At 41.0% G+C, this 27372-nt stretch overlaps 2 protein-coding genes across 5 annotated transcripts in view; both read right to left on the reverse strand.

Annotated features, from left to right (window-relative positions):
* The window catches only part of LOC135982602 (centromere protein F-like), a 402988-nt gene that overhangs the window by 99209 nt on the left and 276407 nt on the right, over positions 1–27372 (reverse strand). The gene's annotated exons all lie outside the window — the stretch shown is intronic.
* PTPN14 (protein tyrosine phosphatase non-receptor type 14) overlaps positions 1–27372 on the reverse strand; it is a 182574-nt gene that overhangs the window by 32912 nt on the left and 122290 nt on the right. For 2 of the 4 annotated variants that reach the window (XM_005288723.4, XM_005288722.4), the window contains exons 4-11: positions 21239–21336; positions 18362–18429; positions 15546–15616; positions 14984–15071; positions 11231–11319; positions 8550–8637; positions 7744–7826; positions 4939–4996 (exon numbers count right to left, since the gene is read on the reverse strand). In XM_005288723.4, the coding sequence (XP_005288780.1) occupies positions 4939–4996; positions 7744–7826; positions 8550–8637; positions 11231–11319; positions 14984–15071; positions 15546–15616; positions 18362–18429; positions 21239–21336 (643 nt within the window). The remainder of the gene's footprint in view (positions 1–4938; positions 4997–7743; positions 7827–8549; positions 8638–11230; positions 11320–14983; positions 15072–15545; positions 15617–18361; positions 18430–21238; positions 21337–27372) is intronic. The other 2 variants (XM_042850214.2, XM_065589464.1) reach the window with 2 other exon arrangements.

The raw sequence follows: 27372 nt of genomic DNA on the forward strand, positions 1-27372 counted from the left end.
TGAAGTGCCGAAGAAATTATTCTAGATTCTTTCCACAATACAGAACATTTCCTTACAGAGCTCTGCAGATGTGTACAGAGCTTTACAAAACAAAAGACACAGGCTAATGAGGTCAAAAGTGCCTACGTGACTTAGGCGCCTACATCCCATTTATAAAAGTGACTTAGCTACTTAGGAGCCTGGTTCTTATTGAAAAATCACTGGGACTTAAGCTCTCTAACACACAAGTCACTTTTGAAAATGGGATTAAGGCTCCTCGCTCTCTTTACTTTTCAACATTTTCACCCAGAGTCCTTGCCTCTGAATAGCCTAGAAACGAGGCTCTGACAAAAACAAGAGGAGACCAAAACACAAGGAGTAGTAGGTGGGAGATGAGGGCAAAGGCAATAGCAACATGAGGGGACTCAGCAGAGTCACGCAGTGTCTTGAATGCAGAATTTCAGTGGGCAAACCCCCACTGATAAATATTGCAGCTAGCATTGTGATACGGTAGGAATCAGGGACAGGGATGCTTTAGCATTAAATCAATGGATTATTTAAAGGTAATAATATAAAGCATGGATGAGGTCATAATCAGCAGTTTTGTCCAGGCATAAAGTGAAGTATTTGGAGGCTGGCACTGCAGCGACCTCGGTTGTGGGTGTCGGGGCGGCTCTAGGCACCAGCAAAGCAAGCAGGTGCTTGGGGCAGCCCATTTGCAGGGGCAGCAGCCGGCAGAGAGCCAGCATGGGAGCTGAGAACCAACAGGGGGCCCTGGGAGCTGTAGTTCCTTGGTTAGCTCCCTGCCTATAGAGCCAGCCCTGGAGCAGGGAAAGAACTACATTTCCCAGCATTCCCTTGGCCGCTGTCAACAGGAAAGGGAGGGGGAGGGAGTGAGGTAGCTGAGCTATGCTGCAGCTTGCTGTGAATGGAGAGCTCACTGCTAGAACGGGGTGGCACTGTGAACGGGGAACAAATATGCCCAAGGAGTAGAAGGCTTTGCCCCAGATATCCCCTTCAGAAGACATCCCCAGCCTGGATTAGGGATACTGGTGTGACCTCACCTTGCAGCCCCCAAAGAAAGAATTGGGTGCACTAAATGGACAGTGCCCCTCTCTATCTGAAGCCTAGCAAGGGAGGTACGTGGATCCCACTAGAATTTAAAATGAAAAGTAAGGGAGGGGAGGCTCTGGACCTGGGCAGCTTTAGATACAATACCAGGCACATAGGAGGATTTCCACTTCTGAGCCATGGAAGCAGAAATTGACTTTTCCTTTCCAGATTTAGCTAATATTCAGAAAGGGAATCTAGCACCTGCCTTCCAGATTTGAACACCTCAGAATTCAGGAGTGCTCAAGCTCAATTTGGGCAGCTGTTACTTCATTTCTCCCAAATCAAATATACTGATCCACTGTAACTTGCTGTAGAAAAAGTAGAATAAATTGAGCAAGAAATGCTTCCCAGTGGTTATTAGGACTGGAATTGCTATTTTCAACAGCCATTGCCTTTTTTTTTTTAAGTTTTATTTGTTTAAAAGGAAGACAGTGATATTGCATTGGCAAATCCCCATAGAAAGAAAGAGTGGAACAAAAGAATAATAAAGGCACCTCAACTTTTCCTCATTTATGGAGGACAGTCTTATAATATGCATCCAGATATCCTCCAATCACACATGCTGAAAATTGTTCCACTTTACTGCAGTTCTGTAACCATATGGGAATCAATCCTGTTTGTGTTCTGTGCACATCTGCTGAATGACCCGCCCTGGGAGCGAGTTACCATTGACCCAGGGCTGGGGTGGAAGGAGGGTGCAGTTGGCAGGGTAGAGTCCAGGGCTGGGGCGGCAGGGTGTGTGTATGTGTGTGGGGGCACTGGTGGGGGGCAAGGGAGGAGCCCAGAGTTGGGGCGGCAGAGGGGTGCGGGTGGGGGGGGGGGGGAGAGCCCAGGGCTGGGGTGGCAGAGGGCTGTGGGGGGTAAACCAGGGCTGGGGTGGGGGGCAGCCAAACATTTTTTTGCTCGGGGCGGCAAAAAATCTAGAGCCGGCCCTGGTGGGTGTGATTAAGTAGAGAAGTTTATGCAAGCACACACTGGTGTGTTCAGAGAGAGGCAAACTTCCCTGACTTCTGAGCGAATATACCTGCAGAACCACCTCAGAGGCACATCTCACACAGGCTGGTTCCAGGAGAGCAAAATACTGACTGAGCCCATAGCTTCAAGGGGAGAAGAGGCACAGTTCGCCTTCGTGCAGAGACAAAGGGCCACAATGACAGCTAGCCACTGAACGGGCAAAAAAGGAAGTGGGCTCGGCTTACACCTACATTTTCTATGGGATCGGGGGAATAGAAAAGAAGTGAAAGTGACTGTGATGAGGCATATAAATCCTTGCACGCAATATGGCAGAGGAAAACAGGAAATGCTCCCGCTGGACCCAGTTACAGAAGAGGGTGTTCCGAAGAGTATGGCTCTAGTCAGCAGAAGAATGGTTCTATTGGCAGCCTGAGAGGCAGAACTTAGTCTGGCAAGAACTGAAGGAGCCTACAAAGGTCTGAGCCAGAAAAAAAGCCTTCAGAGCAAAGAGAACGGGTCTCCTGCTAGGAATGTATCTCATATATTAGGAAATATAGGAAACAAGCTGAATCCCACGTTATTTTGGGACTGGTCTGCAAGGACTCTTCTGTTATTGGAAAAGCAGGACTTTTTTGAGAGACCAGGCAAAACAGTCTACCCTGAAGTAGTTGGGGAGCAGCTTGAAGCCTGGAGGAGTCAGAAATCCACTTCAGAGATCACTGGGGGGGAGGAGAGGGGGGTTAAAAAACAAACCCACACTAGGGCCTCTTACAGGCTTTGTTCCACCTACGTGAGAGTCATTGGAAGTTTGACTAGAGTAAACAGATTTTTGCCCAATGGAAATTAAAAAAGTACAGACTTAATGGGCCTGATTCTCATTTATTATCATATCATTAAGACCATGACAGAGTAGTATAAAAGGGGCTTGAAGTGGGTGTAAATGTAATTACGCTGCCAAAGCAAGGAGGCCTTAGTGTAAATGAGAATCTAGGCCATTTTGTCAAATGTCAGAGACGCACCACAGACTTCACTTCATTATCCCACTTATGCCTACTGATTTATTACAAGGCTACCATAAAAAGCCAAGGAGTACATGGATAGTGCTATCTAGAACTGCTGTCTACAGCTCAAGGAGGCCGTCTGCAAGGCTAGTTACTTTACAGAACTACTCTAACAAGTGAGCAAAACTACTTTTTAAAAAAAGCGCATGAAGGTTCATTTGAACAGAGAGAAAACCAGTTTGGTTTAGAGAAGAGAGTCACCTATTCCTCTTTTCATTGCTCCCAATCCATTTTCTCCTTTGCCAAAGGTTTACACATAGAATCTAAACAGAGGAGGCATGATTCATTTTTCCTGTTAAAATATAGGCTTCCATTTTCCATATCTGATAGGAAGAGGGTCTTGTTTTCTTTGCAATAAAGATGAGGCTGATCAGATCATAAGGCATTCAAGGGCCCTTTCATTTCCTTACATTAGATATTTCACATCAGGGCTCACAAAGCAAATTAGCAATTAATAAGAATTTTATATTTTAAAGAATGTAACACAGACAGTGCAATAAGCAAACTGTGCTAACCACTGGCTCTCTGGAAGTAAGCTGAAAATGACAGGCAGTTTTGGAAAGGAAACTGGGCAGGACTATTAGTTTAAAACATAGGTACCTGCCCACATGTGAAAACTATTAAAAGCTTTTAGAGAGGAAAATATGACAACTTTTAAAACCACTGAAATAGAATGGACTAGAACAGATCTGTAGAAGGAACAGAATGAATAAATGGTACAGATTTTGTTAAAACACAGGGACTGCCCATCTTAAGAAGGGACAGCTGCTGTGCATGGATAAGAGATGTCAAAAACAGAACTACCAATACTGACTCTGTTACACAGACATATGCTAATAAGATTTATTACTTCAGGAAGGTGCTACAAAGCAAGAAAACTATACTTCATCACTGGGCTTGAAATGAGCCAAGAAGGAAACCAATCTTTTTTTGTTTCACAAGCAAACCATTTTATACAGCCATGATAATCTTTGCCCTCTATGGAAGGGATTGGCAATGTTGTTGCACCTTGCCATTCTCTCTTAGGTTTTCTGCTGGAATTCGATATTTCTTAGGGTAGTTCAAGGGTGCTGGGAGAAAAATGTAGCAGCAAAGGAAAGCTTATCCCTAAAGCTGATTGAAAAATGGGATAATAATGTTTGCAAACATTTCCAGGAACATTGTCTCTCTTTTTGTGAAAATTTCAATTAAAAAATATTGTCAAAAATTGTAAGCATCTCTACTTAGTCGCATGGATTTACAAAAAAAGAAAATATTGACTCACAGAATCATGTACTGATTATAAAAGTTTTACTCAGAAATATTAGGCACTTCACAGAAATGCATAACAAGATAAAGTTCCCACTACAAAGAGCTCACAGTCTAAATGCAGACTTGACACCTTAGAGTGACAAAAAATAGAGGATGGAGGAAGGGTTCAGGGCAACACACTCTAAAATCATGCAGTGATTCAGTTTTGGCGTATGTATGTTTTGATGTTCCGTTACGTATACAGTAATAGATTTTTCAAACTCTAAGGAGTTTTCTTATCCTGCAGGACAAATCCCATTGAACATCACTGTATTCCTGCAGAAAAGATGTTCCATTTTTGCAGGACAAGTAGAAACATTAAAGCCCCAAGGCCTGTAATTTTTAGAATCAGTAGTAATAATACATTCCATTTAAATTAACACACTTCCTGTAGGTGACATGGCAGTAATGAGTTTCAAGAATGCTAATGTCTAGTCGATTAATATATTTGAACTTTAGAAAATGTCCCATCTCATGTACTGCCCCATCCCTGTAGCAGCAATACCAGCATTATTATTGAAGACCCCACTATATTACATACCAAGGATGACCTACTCCAGGTGGGCCGCCGTCTGATAGGGGGAGGAGAACTTGATTGTCTGTGGGGAAAAGTGGAGAGAGATACTAGGAACTAGTCTTATGACAAAATTTAAATTCTGATTCAAGACTGGCTGAAGAAAATAAGAGCCTAAGATACTGAAAGGTATTCCTTATTGATAGATAGATACATATAAAATAAAACAGATGGAAATAATTCATTTCCTGCTCTAAGTATAGATGTATTTTTATTCCAAAATAAACATGCCATCTGGTCATTATCCTATTTGGCCTAATTGGAAACAAGGGAAAGAAAATAAACTCTGGTTTTAAAATGACAAACGTAAAAAGTAGAAGTCTCTTGAGGAAGCATGGGCCAGCTCTCAAGATACAGGTGAACAGAAAAACCAGTGACGGCATCTTAGAGAAGTCACAGCAAATCACTAAAAGGCAGTGCACACAGATCAAGAGAGGAAAGAGCGGCTGAAGAATAATTCTAGCAGAGGCAGGTATAATGTTGGAGTAGCCAGATGTAGTGGGAATTCTTTAAAAAGAAAGGGGGAAAAGAAAAGAAACATTGAGGAGTCAGAAATATAGTGCTTACGTGTAGAGAGGAAAGGTGGAATTTCTCCTCTTACAATTTCTGATCTGGTGAATGATGTTATGTGCGATTAGAGGAAAAGCACACAGAGGAAATACAAACAACAACAGAGTCATTTTAACACAGAGGTTGGGAAAAGTGTTCAGTTAGAAAACACACTGCAATATGTTGCTTGCTATCAATACATCTAACTCAAATGGTGGTAGCAGAGGAGACTCCTGCAAGGACAAGACCAGTTAACTTAGTAACTGTATTTAGTCTTATTTATTTCTCTCAGCAACTTCATTTTGCTACTTATTTTTATCTGAGGACAGAAAAATGCAAGTGTTTTTAGGATGTTATATATTTGAAGTGTGTTTCTATACTGGACTTATGGTATCTGAGCACCTACCCCTCAATGTCAAGGGATAAATAACTTGAGCAAACGCCACTGCTTATGAAGTCTGAATTTAAGCAGCCTTTACTGTAATAGAAGAATCTTCTGTGTTGACCCTGATATATAGTTTCAAAGTAGAAATATGCTCCTCTTTAGGATCTGCTCAAAGTTTTTTTCATAGAATCATAGAATATCAGGGTTGGAAGGGACTTCAGGAGGTCATCTAGTCCAATCCCCTGCTCAGAGCAGGACCAATCCCCAACTAAATCATCCCAGCCAGGGTTTCATCAAGCCTGACCTTAAAAACCTCTAAGGAAGGAGATTCCACCACCTCCCTAGGTAACCCATTCGTGTCTCCTAGTGAAAAAGTATTTCCTAATATTTCCTCCCCCACTGTAACTTGAGACCATTACTCCTTGTTCTGTAGTCAGGTACCACTGAGAACAGTCTAGATCCATCCTCTTTGGAACCCCCTTTCAGGTAGTTGAAAGCAGCTATCAAACCCCCCCTCATTCTTCTCTTCTGCAGACTAAACAATTCCAGTTCACTCAGCCTCTCTGCATAAGTCATGTGCTCCAGCCTCCTAATCATTTTTGTTGCCCTCCGCTGGACTCTTTCCAATTTTTCCACATCCTCCCTGTAGTGTGGGGCCCAAAACTGGACACAGTACTCCAGATGAGGCCTCACCAATGCTGAATAGAGGGGAATGATCACGTCCCTCGATCTGCTGGCAATGCTCCTACTTATATAGCCCAAAATGCTGTTAGCCTTCTTAGCAACAAGGGCACACTGTTGTCTCGTATTCAGCTTCTCGTTCACTGTAACCCCTAGGTCCTTTTCTGCAGAACGGCTGCCTAGCCACTCGGTCCCTAGTCGGTAGCAGTGCATAGGATTCTTCTGTGCCATTTACCCATCACATTGTTTTTTGTTTTTCTAGAGGAGAGAATCAAAACCTTCCCTTTGAACTTGTTCCTCAAACTGTTGAAGACAAAATTAAATCCACAATGTTGGATTATGAAAGTGCAAACATATTTCAATCAATCAATAGGAAACATGTCCATCTCCCAAGAATAGTAGATAGCAATTGAAATCTGATCAACTACAAGCTTTTTCTTTGGGTGATAAGGCAGTGGTCACATTTAGAATTCCTCCATGAGCCCTCCACTAACTTATCCCATTTGAAAATTTATTTTATGCTCGCGCACGTGTGCACACACTCCCCAACACACCTTCTAGTCTTTCCTTCCTTTATTTTGGCCTTCCATTTTCCAACAGATGACAACACCCAACAGAACAGATGGATGTCCATCTGGGTAAACAGAACTGTGGTGATGATGATAATGGGAGCTTCTTCGCAGCTTTACAGTTAACTAATCAATGTGTTGGATACTTTACAGGGAATTCTCTCTGTGCGTGGCATTGCTCTATAACCCAGCATTATTCAAAAAATGTCAAACTCTAAAATCACAGCTCTCCACTCCAATAGGTAGATATATGCTGAGAGATATTTGCAGCTAATAAACTGGCCTTTGTCCCTACACTTTACAACCGAAACTCCACCCATTCCTCTTTCATTAGGGTGAAATCCACCCTTGTGCAGAGGGCCAGCTCAAGGCCTGTGCATTACTAAGGGCTCAAAATAGACTTCAGTGGCACATAGTGATACATAGGCCTCATATGGAACAGGAATTATTCCTTTGCTATATCTTGGTAAAAAGGAGACAGGGTAAAGAGTAATTGGCACAATTTTTTTTTTAAATGAGAGACAAGCCGAAAATCAGAGCACTTCCAATCAGTGTATTGCAAAAGAAATCTGAAGTATGCATACTCACTCTGTGCAGATTTTATTCTGTTTATAAAACTTATGCCTTGCAGCAAACAGCCGTGAAATATATTTTGCATTTTCAATATCATCCTTTAAAACACAAGAAGAAAAATTGGAAAAGCCAGCTGATTAGTCACTCTGCTGCTGTTACAATGAATTGATTTCAGCAACTGAAAGAGTGTTCTAAAAAATTCAACAGCAATAATGCCTTTTAAGGGATGCCACACACAAAGTCAGCTGCCAAGAACATATGCAGTGCCCTCAAACCTTGGACCACTGAAGTGCATCAGCATGTCTTTACATGCTGCCACTTCGCTGCTAATGACAGTGAAAAAGCAAAAAGAACGGTTAGAGCCAGGCTGTGTAATTTACACACTGGCCTGTGCTGGGGGTTATGTGGAGTTGCAGTTTTCTCAGAGCACTGCACAGTCCCTCTTAGAGCTCCAGAGAGCATGTATACAGGCTCCACCATTGCTCAGGGTGCTGCAGCTATGAGAGCATGGTGTGGCAAAGGGCCATGGACATTTCATCCAAAAGACAGTCAAGACAGAGATCCCAATAGGGTGGATTTCAGGCTGTCGAGAAGGTATTAAATACATTGAAAAGTAAAAAATAAACTGATTCCCCCTCTCCCCCCAAATACAGGTGATGGGAATGTTGGAAAGGGTGAGCAGGTGACAGACTGAATTTGTGATTGCCACCCTCCAAATGCAGGGGAGGTGACACCTCTATTCAAACATTGGGACTTGGAGCTCAGTCTTTCTGATATACGGTAAAGTTTTTCTGTTGATACTGTTTAGGTACTTTGCTTACTGTGTGAAAGAGCACGGTTTCTTCTTTGTTGATCAACTCCACGATGATTGAAGACTTGTTATGTATTATATTCCCAATATCATTCCACCTGTAGAAAAGAAATGCTGCTGACTTTGCCAAGACACACAGGCAAACATTTCACAGACATGTTAGGAATGTATGAGTTAATGTTCAGGCTCATTTTACGTGAGAAATGCTAGCTGTTTAATGAAGAAAACACAGCCAGCAAAAAATCATGTGCTGTGATTAAAGAAAAAGCCACCCCCAAACACCCCAGATTTTAGAGTAAAACATTTCTTCTTCAAAAACAGCAATGTTAAGGGTTACAATAAAAGATACGATTGGAAATATATGAATGCTTAATTGTAAACTGAATTGCATTGTGTCACAATTTAATTATTATTTGACTGTGACTAGTTGGCAGGGAAATATGTACAGTTCTTGTTGGATTTTTTTCCCCCTAAACTGTTTCCAAATTTCCTAGATTGAGGCTTAGTCTATACCAGAAAATTAGGTCGCTTTAACTACGTTGGTTGGGGCGTGAAAAATCCATACCCTGAGCAGCACAGTTAAACCAACCTAAGTCCCCGTGTAGACAGCAAGAGGTTGCCAGAAGAATATTTCCATTGACCTAGCTACTGCCTCTCGGGGAGGTGGATTAGGAAAATCCCTCCTGTCAGCATAGGTAGTGTTTACATTAAATCGCTACAGTTTGTTAATGTGCTTTGATCTAGTCCTTTTTGAAACGAGACTAAAGTGCACTAATGAATTTTTAATGAACGTCAGCAGAGCCCACACAGACAGTTAGTTCACAGCAGGGTAGTCCAGGGTACATTCACACACCAGTTCACCACAATTTAATTGTTTGTGTAGATAAGCCCTTACCCATTAGTGTTTTTATACAAGCAAAAGATACCATGTTACTATTTTGTGTTTTATGCTCCTAATTTTTTTTGCCATGTGTTAACTTATTCTTTCCTCCAGTGACTGTCAGGTTGATTAAGATCAGTATTATGATCTTTTTACAACTAGTTGTTGGCGTCGTTTGTGTCCATCATGAAAATCATGTCCATCATGTGTCCCATGAAAACTTTTGGGATGGAAATGACTTGGTCTTCTGGAAAATGTACTTGGATACATCCTGACATTACATGCATGGGAATGCATACTGAAACAAAACAAACAAGGATACCAGCATTTTCTGAGGACATCTATACCTTAAAATAAAATAAAATAAAATAAAATAAAAAATCTGAGAGGTGTCTCACTTTTGCAACCTATATTTTCAAGAAATCTTAGGAATGGCACAATTTAAAAGAAATCTACTCTGATTTCTTCATAAAACTACACATTCAAGAATGAAAGATACATGAAAAATGCAAAAACAGATGGGAATCTTGATGATGTTGGAAAAAAATAATCTAAGCTCTTTAAAATAAATGCTAAGGTCTTTGAAAAAAGCTCCAACCACTGGCTAAAAACTACAGTGTGACTCATTAAAACATCTGTTTTACTGTAAGTGCTGTACAAATATTCACACACCAAGAGCGCTGGTCAGAAAATCTCACAGATTGTGGTTTATCATTCTAAGATAACAATGAAATAAACAAAAATAACCCATGAAACCACAGAAACAATTAAAAAAAGGGGGGGGGGGGCGGGGGATGAAATCCTGGCTCCACTGAAATCAATGGGAGTTTTGCCACGGTCTTCAAAGGGACAAGGATTTGACTCGATGCTTTTTGCTACTTTTTTTTTTGATAGAGTAATAAAGATTTATTTTTATAGAATAACAAAGAAACAAAATGTAAACAATTATTGGAATTGATAAAACAATCCTTTGCCCAGATGCTCATATTTTGCATTAGCAACACTGGGTAATCCCACAATGAGAAAAACAAGGGCCAAATTTAAATTCAGATATCGCTTTACCAGAGTCTTATCTGAGAAACTCTTTATCTAAAGGCTGCTCAGTGTCCTATGCAAAATGAGTTAGTTTCAACCTAGTTTCTCATGGATAGATGTCGCATTATTATTTAGCTCCATAAATAAGCATAGTGCCACACACACAAAGAAAAGACAATAGTCAAGAACTGAAAAAATGAGCCTAAAATTCAGCTCCTTTATCCTTATTGAGACACCGAAATAAGTGACCTGATTTTGGGATGCTGGAACAATTTGTTTAGTGGGGGTGCTGACAGCCATTGAACCAAACTGTAAAACCTGTATATAGTGGCAATCACTTCAAGCCAGGGGGTGCTCCAGCACCACCAGCACCTCTAGTTCCAGCACCTATGGAAGTGATGCACACCTAGCAGTCCCCACTGAAGTCTAACTTATTTGCTTTCAGATGCAAGAAAATAAGTGATTTAAGCACAAATTGATCCTAGAACGGCAAGAGGAGAAAAGGCATCAAAAGCTCATAAGCAATTCAAGTGTACACGATAGCCTTGTCTCTCTAGGCATCAACCCCATTCCCAGACATCTATCACAGACTATCCTTTGCTGCGTAGACTTTTATGGGCAAGAGGCCAATCCTAAAAATCCTTACTCATGTCAGTACTCCTTTACTCACAGAAATAGTCCTACTGAAGACACACTTGATGCCTGAGTCACTGGGAAAAAAGCACAGCTTCCTGTAAAAGGAATTCACATTAAAAGCAGAAGTCCCTTGATGGTACCTGTATATCACTGTTGGCCTTCCAATTCTATTTTTTATGAAGATTCCCATGAAGAAAATGCCAAGATGCATATCATTTCCATGATTGTCCTGCACAAAAACCACATCAACATTTAGTTAATTAATACAGAAACTGGTTTTACATGAAGAACGCCCAGGGAAATCAAAATCATCCCCTAAGATATACAGCACATCAGGCATTCAGGAGTCTGTCTGTAGTTTAACTAACCCCAAAACACCCAGTCTGTATAGCAATAAGCAATTGTTTCTTATTTACAAGGTATTTACACAGTAATTCAAAATAAATGTCATATGAATATAAGCCACGTGGCTAAAAGGGTTACTGTATGGAGCAACACAAGGGACATTAGTGTGCTCTAGTGGAATAAACACTAGACAGAGTCTGAAATTCCTGCATTTTAATTCATATTATATGGATTTGGTCCAATCACTTGACCTCTTGGAGACAGATTTTCAGACTGGTCTTAAATGGGCCTCCGTTTTGATAGGTGCAAATACCCAGGGACACAATTTAGGTAGCTTAGATGTCTAAATATCTGATCTGTGGATACAATCTGGTACTCATACATTTAAATGTTAAACTGGATCCCAAAAGAATTATTCCTTCTATCTGTGGATGCAAAACAGGGTATCTGTATTTGCAAATCTGGTCCTCTGTGACTCAGTTTGCCCTTCTCTAAAAGAAATAATACTTACCTACCTCACAGGGCTATTTATACTGTGCTTCTAAGATGTAAATCACTGCATAAATATCAATAATTATTTTTACAATAAGTAATATTACCTTCATTCACTGAAGAGAACATGAATTCAGTTATTTGAAATACAAAGTAACATTTCTGTTTTTCCTATTTTGTACAGAATAGGCACTTTGGCTTCTTATTTAACATGGTCCAGAATGACATGCAATAGCCAAACAGGGACATCCCATATACAAACCTGAAAAAATTCACTTGCTAGTGCCAAGTGGGAAGCTTTCCCTGGAGAGGGCTGGTGCTTACGCCATCACATTTCTGAAGATTTTACAAAAAGAAATGTGTCTATAGCTCTTCTGATTGCCAAGAGATAAATCCAAACGTGAGCCAAATGTAAACTGATGCAGTGTTGTCTTCCTGAATCTGTAGGCAGGTAGTCCAAGTGCTTCAGCTGCTGCTTACTGGTTTGCAAAGCTTCAGCACATGAAATTAGTAAGAGTTTCAGTGATAGGTGGGCCACAGTGACACTATCACTCTGCTGCTGCTATGGGAGAATTCTATGAGCTGCAACTGAGGCAGGCATGGCTGAGACACGCACAGTATTTGGGCCAAAGGGACCAAAACAGATAGAAGGGGAAGGAATAGAGGAGACTCCCTTCTGTTCACCAGCACCCTCACACCATTCAGGACATATTGGAAAAGAGATAGAAGATGGACCTCCCTAACCCATCTCTCTTCATTGACTTCTTGTAGTGGGGTGGCTGCCCCACTCCTGGAGAACAGGGGTTAAAACAGCCAAGCTAGGCTAATTGCAGTAGCAGCCTCAGCTGTGGCCTGCTCAATTAGGGCCCAGCTGGCCCTGATAAGAGGGCTGTGGGCCAGAAGCTGGAGGAGTCTCTCTCTAGCTGTGTCGAGAGAAGGACCTGGCTGCCTGGGAACTCAGGGTACAGGGAGTAGAGCAGGGCTGGGGAAAGGCAAGAGGAGCTGGGGAGCTCCAGGCCTTGCTAAAAGCCAAAGCAGGTACAGGGGTTGCAGAGGTGCAGCCCGGGCTTAGGCAGAGGCAGCTGGTCCTAACCCCTTGCCAATGATGAGTGGCTATTACAGACTGCAGTCTGCCCCAGTGAGCTAGATGATGACTGGCAGTAGCCCACTGAGGCAAGATGGGTTTAGAGAGTTGGGGGTTCCCCAGAGAGGGGAGACCCAGAGAGTGGGGGTACTGCTGGGGCAGAACCCTGAGGTAAAGGGCACCGGGGTCTGGGAGGGACATGGGGCCAGTGACAGGTGAGACACCAGCCAGCAGAGGGCGTTCCGTACGTGGGAAAAGAGCTAATTCCCAGGACGACCAGTAGGAGGTGCCGCGCCGGTGAGTCTTGCTTCGCTACACTGCTGTTTTGCGGAGAGAGAGAATCCTGTATCCCTTCCAGCTTCTGGAGAGTGGTGAAGCTTCACATTTATCAGATGCCTAGTACCAACAGGGTGATACAAAAAGATTAATTCCCTTGGCAGTGTCCAAGACAACACCCTGTTAGAAATCCTAGCTATCTTCTCATTCTCAGGCTCTTTGGATGAGCAGGCGTCTAGATTTTGTCCCAAAGATTCGTTGGTAGTGTGCCCCATGCGTGCATTTTGTATTTATTTCTAGCTAGCAAGGGTTAATCCCCCAGTAAGTAGATGTCTGGTACATTTTTCAAGCCCTGTACATGCACTGATTCCCAACGCTGCATACACCAGAATTCTTCAAATTATACTCCAAATCTGCTGTGGTTTGGACGTTCTCTGCTTAATCATGGGAAGAGCTGAAATAAGCAAAGAAATGGTGAAGATTTTTTTAAAGGGGGGTGGAGGGAGAATGAAGGAAAAAAGGAATCAGCTCTCGAATGCCCATCTCCAAAAGAGGGTCTCTCAATACATTGTGTTTGTCCATACATCTATCCTGCCAGCTCTCCTGGGTGGTGGGGGGTTTTCTGCATCTGCAACTGGTGCTTCACCCAGCAACCACCAACAACAATCAGGCAGAATGAGAAATTCTGTTAAGAAAACAAGTTGCCACAGTATAGAGTTTTAATGGGAATTAATCCCAGAACAAACCTTTGATTTCTTTTAGATGCATAAAGATTTGACATCAGAAGACCACATAATTTCTGCCTTCCAGTGAAAAAGCCATTAACTTCAATGGAGACCATCACAAGATCCAAATTACAATCAGCCAATCTGTTTGGTTTTTTTTGTCCCTTCAGGCTAACTTCAGGGTTCTCTTATTTTTTATCTCAGTAGCAGGAGAGGCAGAAAAACACTTTTACTAGGAAGTGCCTGGGGTTGGGGACAAGGAGAATTGTTGAGCAGTCCAGTATTTATAACAAATAAGCACAGAAGGAGAGTTTGCAATTGCAGAACGGGCTAAAAGTGTTCAATGTTTTAGCCACCCAGTGGATCATAGTGACATGTGCTGTTCAAACTTAACCAGGTTGCAGATGGCACCATGGGGCATTAAGACAAGGAAAACTGATTAAAAATTCAAGGGAATACAGAATAAAAAGGACAACAATACAGCATAAAAACCCTGAAAAAAAACAACAACCAGTTGTTAGCCTAACATTACCTTGCTTCTGTTCAGCTGACAGAACCTAGTACAGTTACACAAACCACCATCTAAACATCCTACCTTAGCTAATAAAGTCTCACAACTCTCCTGTGAAGTGAACAAGTGTTGTTCTACTCATTTCACAAATGGGGAAATTGAGATAGATGGTTAAGTGACTTTTGCCAACAATAACTCAGCAAATCAACGGCTGTGCCAGGATAAAATCAGGGTCCTGATTCTCCATTGCCATGCACCTGATGTAGTCTTTTATCCCTGTGCAAAATGGATCTAAAACACTACCATTCCAATCTGGTAATTCTTCATTTGGATATACACATATTGTTTACAATAACATGAGTTATACACACATCACCATATACCCCTCAATTGTCTTCTTTTTTTTTTGGATGGGGGTTGTAAGAAGGCTATGTAAATAATAGTAATTAGAGCCCCATACCTTCACAGGGAAGCTTTCTTGTCCAAACCCTTCAAGGCGTTCCACTTCACTGATGTACATAAGTTCAGCTTCTGCTGCTGGTATGCCACTACAATTAAAACAACATAAGACAGCAAGAAATTGTTCAGTACAACAAGTCATATTAAAGGTTCTAGCCAAAAAATGGCAGATTCAGAATAATCTAGATTGATTCACTTTAGATACTACTGAGATTCTGAAGAAAATGTACAATATAATTAAAACAGATCATTATTTGTATTATCGAGATGGGATAGACATTTTAGTTCATTCTCTATATTGTCATTAGTAGGAGGTAGAAAGCACAGTCCAAATCTAGAGAGGAGCAACCAATGTGACAGAGAGGCACTTTCTACTCCAACGTCTAAAACAGGTTGGCAACCAGGGCTATTTTATATTTGTAAAATTTTGTGAGAAGCTGATTAAGTTGGGTTTTTATTTAGTTTGTACAGAAGTTAAAGTAGCAGAAGAATAGCCATATGTATCAGTTTCCTACTGCAAGTGAAAACAGAACAGAGCTGTATCTTAACATTTTGGGACTCACCTGTGAGTTTTATGTTCCTGAGCTACCTTTTGAGTCAGATCTTCCAGGACTGCTTCATCTTGAGTCCAGTCCTGTAAGAATACAAACAAGAACACTCTGTTTATTGAGGGATACTAATCAGGAAAGAAACAAAGCAAAACACAGAACAGATACATTGTGATGGTGTATGTTTTAAGGTTGCTACGTGTCTTTAAGCTTGCAGGACAGTGATGATACCGAATACTGATTGCAATGGAAATCTGGATTCGTTTGTTATTACCAAAAAATTTCTGAGGGTAAGATACCAGAGCTTCAGGGAAAACTTGGGGGGATTGGAAATTTTAAGAAGATTGTTAATTCAAAACGAAAAGGGGGCTAGAAATATCTTCCCAAATACAGAACAGAAAGACCTAACACCTTTCTTTTAGTAACTGTTTCAAAAAAGGAGGATCAAAAGCTTTGCTGTTCCTTTAAGTGCATAGTAAAGGTTGCCTTGTGTTTTCAACACACAGTTGATGAGGAAATTGTTGTACATTTTGTAAATGTTATAGTGTGTGTATAGTAGGAATAATTCTGAAATCAATTGGGGCAAGGAAGTCTGCTCATAAAATGAAAGCAAAAAAAAAAGGAAAATGAAAAAGTTACCTAGCAAAACCTCAAAATGATTATATTCATATAAAAAAAATACGCCTCAAGGCTGTGTGTATTGTATGTGGCTAAACTGCCTGTTTCTTGCTCAAAGGAGGCCTCCCTGCAATATTTGTTTCTGCCACAGAAAAATGTCAAAGTGGTAGCATGCTAATGAAAAATGGCATGGTACGTGCCTGTACATAGCCACACACCTGTGGGGTGTTCTGTGTACATAACTTTGTTCTTTTCACTGAAGAAATGCCATTTGACACATAATGTAGCCTTACAAGATCAAACACAGTCCAAATGCAGCTACCCCTCCCCCATTCACCAGAACACTGCAATAATGTATTTTTCAGCAAATCAGTGTTCCACTTTGAGACCTTATCTACTCCCAAGGGCTGCATAAATCTCCTGACCGCTGCTCTAGCACTGGGGCAGTCTACAACAGTTAGCAGTAGTTCAGCCCTGTAGGGATTTTTACCATTATGTTACCTAACCCTGCCCAGGGGAAAGGACGAAGTAGAATCGGTGACTCAATGCTGGAGGACAACATGCCTCAAGGGCTAGCTGCTTTGGCTGGAAGTGGCAGAAACAATACACCTCTTCAGCTTTGGAGGATGTCTGTGCTTGTGTGGTACTTAGAACAATGGGGCCCTGGCCCATGAGGAGGCTCCTAGGCACTACGGTAATACAACTAATAAGTAATAGAATAATAGTAGTAGTAGCAGCATAAGAGGGAGGTAAGAGACAGCGTGATGACAGGTACAAAGCAGAAGTCAGACAACATAGTCTAAACAACAACAGAGGGCAGGAACGGAAAAAGAATATATCAACTGATAGGCCCAATCCAGAATACTGGATTCAAACTCCCTCAAACTAGGGAGAAGTTTAGCTCCATATCCAAATTTTGAGACCCATCTTTATTTTTTCTACTGACAGAAAACTAATTGCAGTGTACTGAAAATCTCAGGAGCGCAGTCCTTTGAAATGTGGGCACACAGTGGTAGATTCACTGCAAATCTCTCTGTCCACAGTGCAGCCATAATCTTGCCCCAAGCTGTTACCCCCAATATGATAAACAATCCCCCTCATGGAGTAACACCAAAATAGCTAGTAGTAAATGGGAAAAAAGGCCTCATGAAAACAAGAACTCTGCTAGTCACTCTACATGCGTTTCTCAGTGGAAGTTAAATACCATCTGCCATGACATATGCAACATAAGGCTTCTTACACTTACGTAGGCTCGTTATTTTCCCCTTCCACTTGCAGTTTTCTCTCAGATACATCTGAATTCCCGGCACACATGAATGACATTCAATTGCCATTTCTCAACCACTCATGCTGTCTGATGAAAACGCCTATAGCTTTACAATCCCTACAAATTTAATTTCAACTCAGAAAGAATTTCAAGATCAGAGCCTGATCATCAAAATTTTATGAAGGTTGAGCTGAAGTTCTGTGGTTGTGAGGTTGCTGGTCTTAGCTAAAGCCTAGCTTAGCCTCAACAACTTCTTAAAGTTATCCATTCTCCCATCAATTGCTCATTGCTATGGTATCAAAGTAGCTGGTATCTTTTACCTCATTCTCTTTTATGGCAGCAATTTTACATTCCTCTGCAGAATTTATCAATAAACATAAAATAGTTCATTAAATATCTGAAAGATTTGATAGTTTCAGATTTAGATTTGAATAACTTTTACTGCACACTCACTGTGGGCCAAAACCTGAAGTCCTGATTCACCTATTATTCAGGCAAAAGGCTGATCCATTTTGATGGGAATTTTTCTTTAGTAAGGACTTTATGATTTGCTCTATAAGATTGCATTTGTTACATGAGCCAGTCCTCACATCCCATTATTATTTACTGGTTTTATTGCAATACTGCCCACAGACTCCCATCAGGAATATGTTAAATGCTGTATAACTTTATACTTTGTTCAAGTAAATATATTTCTTCTACTGAAATCTGTTCCTAGGGGAGAAATAAGCATGAATAGAGCTCATGAAGGATTAAATCCATGCTTCATGTAGCTGTTTAGCTAAAACCATATGAAACACAATCTCTTTGGAGGCAAAGCTTACTTTAGTCATTTAAAAATTTAGCACTAACACTTTTCATTGAGCTATCAACAACACCATCTCTGAAGGATGGAGGAATTACTCATAGGAGACGATGAAATAAAGAGGGGAAAAAAGTAACTCACCATAGGAAACAGAACATATTCTCGGAGGAAATCATGAGATTCAAACTGATTATAGTCACCAAAATCCGCTGGAAAAAACAACACCACATTTACTCATATTACATAGCACTTTCCATGGATACTAAAGCCTCAATCCTGTGAACCTTTGACTCACATGCTTAACTTTAAGTGTGTGAGTTCTCCCACAGAAACCGAGTGTTTGTAGGACTGAGGCCTTCAACACCAGTTTAAAAAATTATGTCCATGCATGAGATAATGGTGTCACTAAAGACCAGTTAAAGATTGACCTGGGCACAATTACACAAGGAGCCTCTCCTTTTTTGCAGTACCCCACTCCCTGGAGTGCAGGGATTGGTACTCTGTACTAATGCTTCATTGGCTGCTGCCACCCCAAAAAGAGATAGGGTGGCCTCTGGTAGGCATTTTGCTTCTCATTAGCTCCCATCCTCCCCTAACACACAGTACAGAGTGGCCCTGAACATTTCACTCAGCTTTTGCTAAAACACCACAAAAGACCTGTGTGAAAGGTGCTGGATTAACATCCCAGGAGGCTGAAATCCCTTGAAAATTAACAATGTCAATGAACAGCAGAGGTTTAAGTAAATTTGGATTTTCCTTCTCATCCCAGACTGATATATACCAGGCTAGCCAAAAGTTCCTGCCAGGGGCGCTAGTTTAATACTGTATTCCCTCATCCTGGCAATTCCCTCTCATTTGCCCCCTCTCTCTCTCTATCCATTAAGGAGTGGATACAATCTTGGCACTCACAGCACTGCTCTTAGTCACCCACATGCAACACCCAAAGGATTATTATGGTTTACATGTTCTTAAAATACTGCAGTTTTGAAAGTGCTTCCTAAAAATTAAAATGCTTCTTCTGAAACATGCACACACAAAAACCCCAAACAAAAACCTCCCCCACCCCAAAAAAGCCACATCTAGCTGTATCTATTTGTTAAATACACAACAGCTTATAACTAAAGAATGAACTTGCTGGAAAGTTATTTTATTTAACTGAACCAGAACAAACGCCATCTACAATATACTAGTATTTTAGAAGCTGGAAATCCCCACCATAAATCACAGTAGCCAAACATTCTTGCTAAGCTTCTAGACAATTTCACGTAGCATAAGATGCCAAAAATGCCGTTTCGTGTTGTTTCACCTCAGAGTTATGTTTTAAAATAAACAGGGAATCAAAATGGACATAAAACACAAAGAACGCAATTCAAAATAATTGAGTATATTCTAAGTCTCTTTACAGGATCATGTGCAAAAGATAAAAGACAGCAACACAATGTCATGAGTAAGCAACAAAAATTGGAGTAAGTGTCAGATGCAGCTATCTATCATGATAACAGATTATGCAGAAAATTCACAACAAAAGAAGTGATTATTACTCAAACCACTTACAGAGACAGGAGAATGGACAATTATATGGTAAGTGAGGCCTGCACAAAGCCACTGGAAAGATCCCAAATTGAGACAGTGTAATCCGATTTGGTGTCTGTCCATCACCAATTCTTGGACTTGTACTTTAGGAAAACCTCATTAAACCGTACTGCAAAGTTCAAGGTGGACATCTCTTTTCAATTATACTAAAGATTCAATTATACTAAAAGATTTCAGGGCAATGGTCACAGAACACATTAGGATTTGTTTTTTCCTTTTGTTTTTGAACACCCTATAGGACATTACAAAGGTATTTCTACCAGCACTGGCAAAGATCAGATTAACTTACTGAATACTACTACTCTTCACCCATTCAACAGCTTTCATCCTGGGCGCTCAAAGTGCTATAAGCAGGTGAATATTAGTATTCCTAAACTGAGGCAAAGAGTAAGTTAATGACTTGGCTTTCAAGGTGGTGAGCATCCACAGCTCTCACTGATGTCAGTGGGGATGGAAGATGCTCAGCAGATCTGAAAATCAGTCCACAAGAGACTTACAAAGGCCTTTGAGCAAGTCAGTGGCTGTCAGAGGTAGCACACAAGTTCTCTACTGCTAGGTCCTTGTCCTAACTACTAGACCATGCAGAAATTCAAGTTCCAGAAGGTCACAAATTAAGCTCTAGAAAATTTCATTTCAGCACAAGAATGCTCTACAAATAAGAAGACACAGGATGGTCACATGTTCAAATAGGTTTCAAAAACGCCTAGGGACCTGTTGTACCACAAAAATCTTTAATTTTTGAGAAGCCAGTAACTGTGCTATTATTTTAATAATATTAGCTACTATTTGTATGTACAATTACCTGATTTGAACATTTACATTTGGATTCTTTTCAGCAGGCACATCTGTTGCATCAAGTTTTGAAATTCTGCCTATTAAAGTCTATTAGAACTAGACGGCCTGAGAGATATTATACCCTAATACACGTTTATTTTTCTATATTATAAGCATACTTTTTATCTCTCTCCTTACTAGGTTACAGCTGTAATAACCACTATTATGTACTCTATAGTACTACTGATAGGAAGTGCCCGCTACAGCAAAGTGAATTTTTAATTAAAGGCAAAATTAAGCTCAGGTTGAAAATAGAATTACACTGAAAATAAAATTTGAGAAACAAACAGTCAGCTCCCATCATTTTACAAAGTAGTCCACTATTATTAGAAGAAGAATCTAGATTTGTTTGTTGTTAATCCAGAAAATCCAATGTTGGAGCTGAACAATGCTTATATGGTATCTATGATCCAGTCCATGATTCTACACCTGACAGTACAAGTAATTCATCAAAAACCCAATCCTACTCCTATTGAAATCAATGGAAAGACTAATGATCCTTCACATGAACTGCGGTGGGCCTAATTAGTGTCAAATGAACACTTGTAGAGGGCAATGTTGGAAGAGAACTAGCAGGTAATTTAACGTTACCTTGCACAGCTAAGCCAGCCAGCCGGATCCCCTGATCCAACGAAGAACGCAATCGACCATCAAGAACATCTTTTTTCACTTGTAGGTAATACTGATACCTGTCAATAAGTGAAACAAAACGAGACCCAAAGTTTATATACTTGGATATTTTCTACAGAACAATTGCTGAAGACAGAACATTTTTACGCAAAGGTTGTGTACTTAAATTGTACTGTGTATGTTGCAGATGCCACACATACAATCTTAATTACAGCACTTTAAAATCACCAATGTGATCCCTATCAGGACCATTGTTCCCAACTGTACAAAAGAGAGAAATCAGAATTCCATTTTAATCTAATAAAACCTTTCATATTCTTCTAGAGTGAACTCCTAAATCAGCACAAATGAGATTCAGGATCTTGCCACTAGACAGCACCAAAGTTCTGGTGAGACCTGCATTCTCAGGATTACAGCAATAGTAGCAACACTATAATTTGATCAAGAAGGCATTTTCAGTGTAAAGCCCATTTTCATTTCCTTCAAATTAAAGAAATTCCCCTTCGAGCTGAATTTTTTCAAGTTTACTTAAAGCCCAAAGTTGAATTTTGGGCAAAGTGGGTGAAAAAAACCTTTGCAGATAATTTTGGGTTACTAGATTAAAAAAAATAAATAAAATAAAAGCTAAAATATTGTCACGCATTTTCTTGTGCTCTGGTAACTCACAACCAGTTTCATTTTATAAGTTTTGATTTGGCATGCAAGAAAATTGAAAGACTCACATTAATTTCAATGTGCTCTGAACAATTTGATTGTGAGAAAGGAAAGCATGAAACCAATGAGAATAGCGCACAGCCTCTCTGCTTGGCCTTTCTGCCTCCAATCTCAAATTTCACAACTCTGGGATTGTGTGGCCTGGAATTCAGCATACTGTGCAAAACATAGATAATCTGAAATTGCAAAGAAATGGCACCAGAGCCAGGCAGAAAGACTGCCAGACTTGCCTTTGCCATCACCTTAAATGGAGGTAGGGGGACACTATGCTTATAATTTCACATCTGCACACTAAATGACTTGAAGTCTATGGGAGTTTTGCCACTGACGTCAGTGGGGCCAGGATTTCAACCACAGTTCCTGCAAAAACTATAGATAAGCCACACTGCAGAATACATGAACAGCAGAAAATATATGATGATACAACAGCTACTGCATCAGAAGTCATAAGAAGATTTTGAAAAGTAACTAGTGATTTTGGGTGCCTCAAAATTCTAGATCAATGGTCCCCAAACTTTTCAGTGTCACGCCCCTCCTTGCCCGTCTGTGCCCCCTGACCCACAGAGCCAGGGCCAGGAACAGGGTGTTCTAGGGGGGAGGGGAGTCTTGGACGGGGTAGGAGTGCTGAGGCTGGAACCACAACTGGGGTGGGGCTGGAGCCGGGAATGGAGCCGCAGCGAGGGGCCGGGGCTGGGGCCAGGGTCATGGCCAGGCCATGGTTGGGGGCTGAGGCTGGGCCAGAGCAGAGCTGGGAGCGGAGTGGGGCTGGGTGGTGCACCCTTCCTGCCCCCTGTGGGGGCTGGCCCAGGCCCCGCCACGTCCCCCTGAACATTCCTCCGCCGCGCCCCCCCCCCCGGGAATGCACCCCACAGTTTGGGGACCTCTGTTCTGTGTTCAACTTGCAACACCTTTAAAAGGCTTGATTTTAGGAAAGTTCTTAGCACCCACCTTTCTGATAACCAAATTCCTTTATATTATCTCACATTGAACACCCAAAAATGGGGACAGCCACAAGCACAAGTCACTTTTTAAAATCTTGACCTAAATGTTTTTTACAGCACCTGTATAAGGCACAGTGTTGCGCGGTGCTGAATTGTATTAAATGGATAGCATATATTAAACCTGACTGGCTGCTGGGTATGGAGATTGGTTATTTATTTCTTTTGTAATATTTGCTAATGTTTCCGATATACACACACCTATGGTTAGGGTGACCAGATAGCAACTGTGAAAAAATGAGACGGGGTGGAGGGTAATAGGCCCCTATATAAGAAAGTCCCAAAAAATTGGACTGTCCCTTTAAAAATGGGACATCTGGTCACCCTACCTATGGTAAAAAGAAAGAAATCCAAATAAATAAAATAAATAAATAAAAGCAGTAGAAATATAAAACCTACCAACCTTATCTAAAATACATACGCTTAACTCAGTATTTATTAGAATATTCCCTTGTACTTCCCCATATTTACTGTATGACATGCTACAGATATGGAAGTTAGCTAACTGCAATTCTTAGCTTGGGCGCATGGACCAGCATTCATGTCATGCTCCCCCCGTCAATACCCAGCCCAGGCCGGGAAAGCTAATGACCCAACCAGCAACCAAATTTGGTGATGAATCCTGATCACGTGCCACTTGAGGCATGTTGGGCATATGCTAAGAAGAATCCTTATTTAGGCCCTGCTCCAAAGCCCATTGAAGTCAATAGAAGGTGTGCTTTAGATCATGCCCTTGGCTATCTAAAGCATCTGTCAAGTTTTTAAGTACCATCACTGTATAGTACTCTTGCACAAAGAGTTAAGTCATAGCTGCTTACGTTATTTCTACTAGGTGGTCACCATTTTCTTTATAAATCCTTATTTTCAGAATTTATAACTTGGTCATAAACGTATGCTGTGGGCTGAGACTTTGGCATGCAAGGGCTCAACCTGGAGCAAATTATTTATTTATATTTACAAAACAAAATGTCTGCTTGGACAATTTTCAGTCAATCATTCTTTTCTTAAAAAAAAGGAAATTAACAGGCTCTGGATGGGTACAATTCCAAAGTCACTTTGTTAATTTTAAAAAACACGTGTGGCATGCCCACTCTTTGATCTACTTTAAAGGAATATGAATTTAATCCGAAAATTCCAGTTTTAGCTTTGGTTGGTGATGGGTTTTTTGGTGGTTGTTTTTGTTTTTAAAGGGGGTTGATTGTTGGGGGTGGGTATCATAAAAGCTACCATGAAAAATCTGAAATTAGAGAAAAGTTATAAACACAGCATTTTCTTTTTGGGTAGAAAACATTTGCTTGCAGGAGAATAATATGGATGTACAATCCCTAAGGGTATAGTAGAAAAATGTAACCCTGACAGGAACAGAGTAAAACCTAGAGGCTGCTAGGGTTGGGAGAAGCCTGTTGGGATTGAGAGATAATACGGGGCCCCTGACATCGCTTTTGCCGTGGGAATCATGGGAGCTCTTTGGACAAATGTTGGGACTGTTGCTGGGTGCCAACTCTGGTTCTATTCCAGGATAGGGGATGGTCATACTCCAACATGCAGGGTCCCTGGGAAATCACACTAGATCGTATGTGTTGGGAGGAAAAATTCGTGGGCTCCACTTTCTAGGAAGGGGTGGAATAGAGGAGAGACTCCACTACTGCTCCGTAGGTACTCAGCTCATCCATGCTGCAAGGCCACCGTCTGGCTCTGTGCCCGTTCAGCAGGTGAGTCAGGCTATGGCCCACAAGCTGTGAAATCCTTAGGGCTCCTTCATATGAAATTATATTAATTAAACGTTATTATATCACTAGCCAAGATTATGTGTTTTTTGTTTTAACTGAAATTAAATATTTACTTAGAATCCTAGATGAATAAAACATTTTTTTAAATTGCCTAAACAAATATTCACTTCAGAGAAACTGTCTCAGAAAAGTAGATAAAAACATGTATTTTATAAACTTTCAATGTTTTATATGTTGGAGAAATAAGCAAATATAATAGACAAAAACATGGCTGCACATTGATACAAACTGTTACACAAGATGGCAGAAACCAAGAAGTTCATAGTTATGAAGCCCTGGTTCAGAGTTATGGGGAAAGGGGAGAGAACAAAAACGTGAATTGAGAACTGAGGTTCAATCTTCTTTGCTCATTTTGGGTTAACATTTTTTGAGCATAGTTTTTAAAGTTTAATAAAGGCTACCGCTGTTTGCCAGCCTGTAGTTAATTCCAAGGGGAATGGGAGTGGACAACAAGTCTGAACAAAACCATAATTACAAGGATATAATTTCCCACAACTCCATTCAGTAAATACAGAAACCATTACGAGTATATTTGTTTCTATTGCTTCAATAAGTGAACCCTGTTCTTTAAAAAGTAACAAAACTGCAAGCAGATATTAGATATCAGAAAGGATCTGAACTTTGTTAAAATATAGCACCTGCCAATATCAATCAGTCAATACCACAAAAGAGAAAAACCAAATGAGCTTAAAAATGTGGGAAAAGGGTGCAGGCTTAAAACTTCATTCCATGATACAGAGTTTGTCTTAGCTACAGCTGCGTTCATCTCGAGAAACTCCAACTGACTGTATAATTTTGCATTGTAAATTTAGCACAGCCTATATCAGCACTATCTTTCATACTGGTTTCATTGTCATGTTTGTTTACAATATTTTTGGCTTAGTATTCGCAACATGACTTCACCTACTGGCATGCTTCGACCACCACACTCTGTCTGGTGCATAACCGATGCCCCTATTATAACAAGGAAATAATCAGGTTCCCCATTTGTATTAGACTTTTGTTATTTTGGATGGTGAACTTCTTAAATCTCAAAAGCTAAGGAGGGACAGGCATGGTGAATATTGGAGGAGAGATCATCCTGAGAAGTTTATGGGGGCGTTCAAAGATAGCAGGTACGTGAATCAGTCCTGCAGAGCCATATCAGTGTTGGGTCCTTCCCTTTTTTGCTACAAACTCCCAGATAGAACTTTGTAAGGAAAACATTGCATTCAAAGCACTCTATTGATCTCTGCTTCTTCGGCGGAGGACAATGTAACTGCCGCACATCTAGAGAACTGCTCCGGTGGACAGATTTGGTTAGCAGGGCTGATGCTCCCCAAGCTTCAGAGCGCCCAAGCTCCAACCCAAGCTGCAACTTCAATTCACTGTCTACACCACTATCTTTAGAGCGCTAGCGCCCGCCCAAGTCCATTGACCTGGGTTCAGAGGTTCGCTTCCGCGGGCTATGTAGACATACCCATAAATGGCTGTCAGCTACACTACAGCCAGAATCCAGGAAAACCAGAGCCAAAAATACAGGCCCTTATGTTTCAATTTAAACCAAATGAATATTTCAAGACTTGTGGTGCTTATAAACTGGCATTGCAGCAAGACAAGGGTAATGCTGACAGACCCCAGTCGTCAGCAGGCAGGACCAAACCGGGGACATCTCTGGAGCTTAGTGCATGAGCCTCTACAGCAGGGGTCTGCAACCTTTCAGAAGTGGTGTGCCGAGTCTTCATTTATTCACTCTAATTTAAGGTTTTGCATACCAGTAATACATTTTAACCTTTTTAGAAGGTCTCTTTCTATAAGTCTATAATATATAGCTAAACTATTGTTGTATGTAAAGTAAATAAGGTTTTTAAAATGTTTAAGAAGCTTCATTTAAAATTAAATTAAAATGCAGAGCCCCCCGGACCAGTGGCCAGGACCCGGGCAGCGTGAGTGCCACTGAAAATCAGCTTGCGTGCCATAGGTTGCCTACCCCTGCTCTACAGCATGAGCTAAAAGCCAACTGGCTGTTAGCTAAGTCTGTAGAACAGACTCATTACTCTTTCTCTCTCTCTCTAAGTGGTCTTGATGCCACTAGATGGGACAGAACGCCTCACCCAGGAGGTGTGTGGGTTACACAAGCATTGAGAAGAATGGGCATTGGACAGAGGAAGCTGTACAAATCAATCAGGACCCCTCCCTCCTCTTTCTGGCTTCCAGTCCTCAGGAGATGCTACAGCAGATCTTTTCTACAGTGAAAGGGATTCTCCCCAAGTGTGCGCAAATATTTGACGTAGGGATAGGGAGGGCATCCCCGTAACATACACATTCACCAAGTTAGATTCAAACATTCTTCATTATTTCTTTTCTTTTTAACAATCCCCCTGTGAAGAAAAGAAAACAATATGATCAGCGGCAACCAGGCTGCTTTCCTTACACTCCTGCAGCATCTGTCTGCTACAGAGAATCTCATTTCTTTGGCTAAGTCACCTAGAGAACAATAAAATACATTATGTACTGAAGGGGATACTGTGAACAGTATTGTACTTTGAATATTTCTATTTTACTTGCCTCCACTGTGCATCAAAGATGTAGGCTTTTTTGCCAGACACATCAG

This window comes from Chrysemys picta, chromosome 3 (genome assembly GCF_011386835.1).
Source record: "Chrysemys picta bellii isolate R12L10 chromosome 3, ASM1138683v2, whole genome shotgun sequence".
In the NCBI taxonomy this organism is placed as follows: Eukaryota; Metazoa; Chordata; order Testudines; family Emydidae; genus Chrysemys; species Chrysemys picta.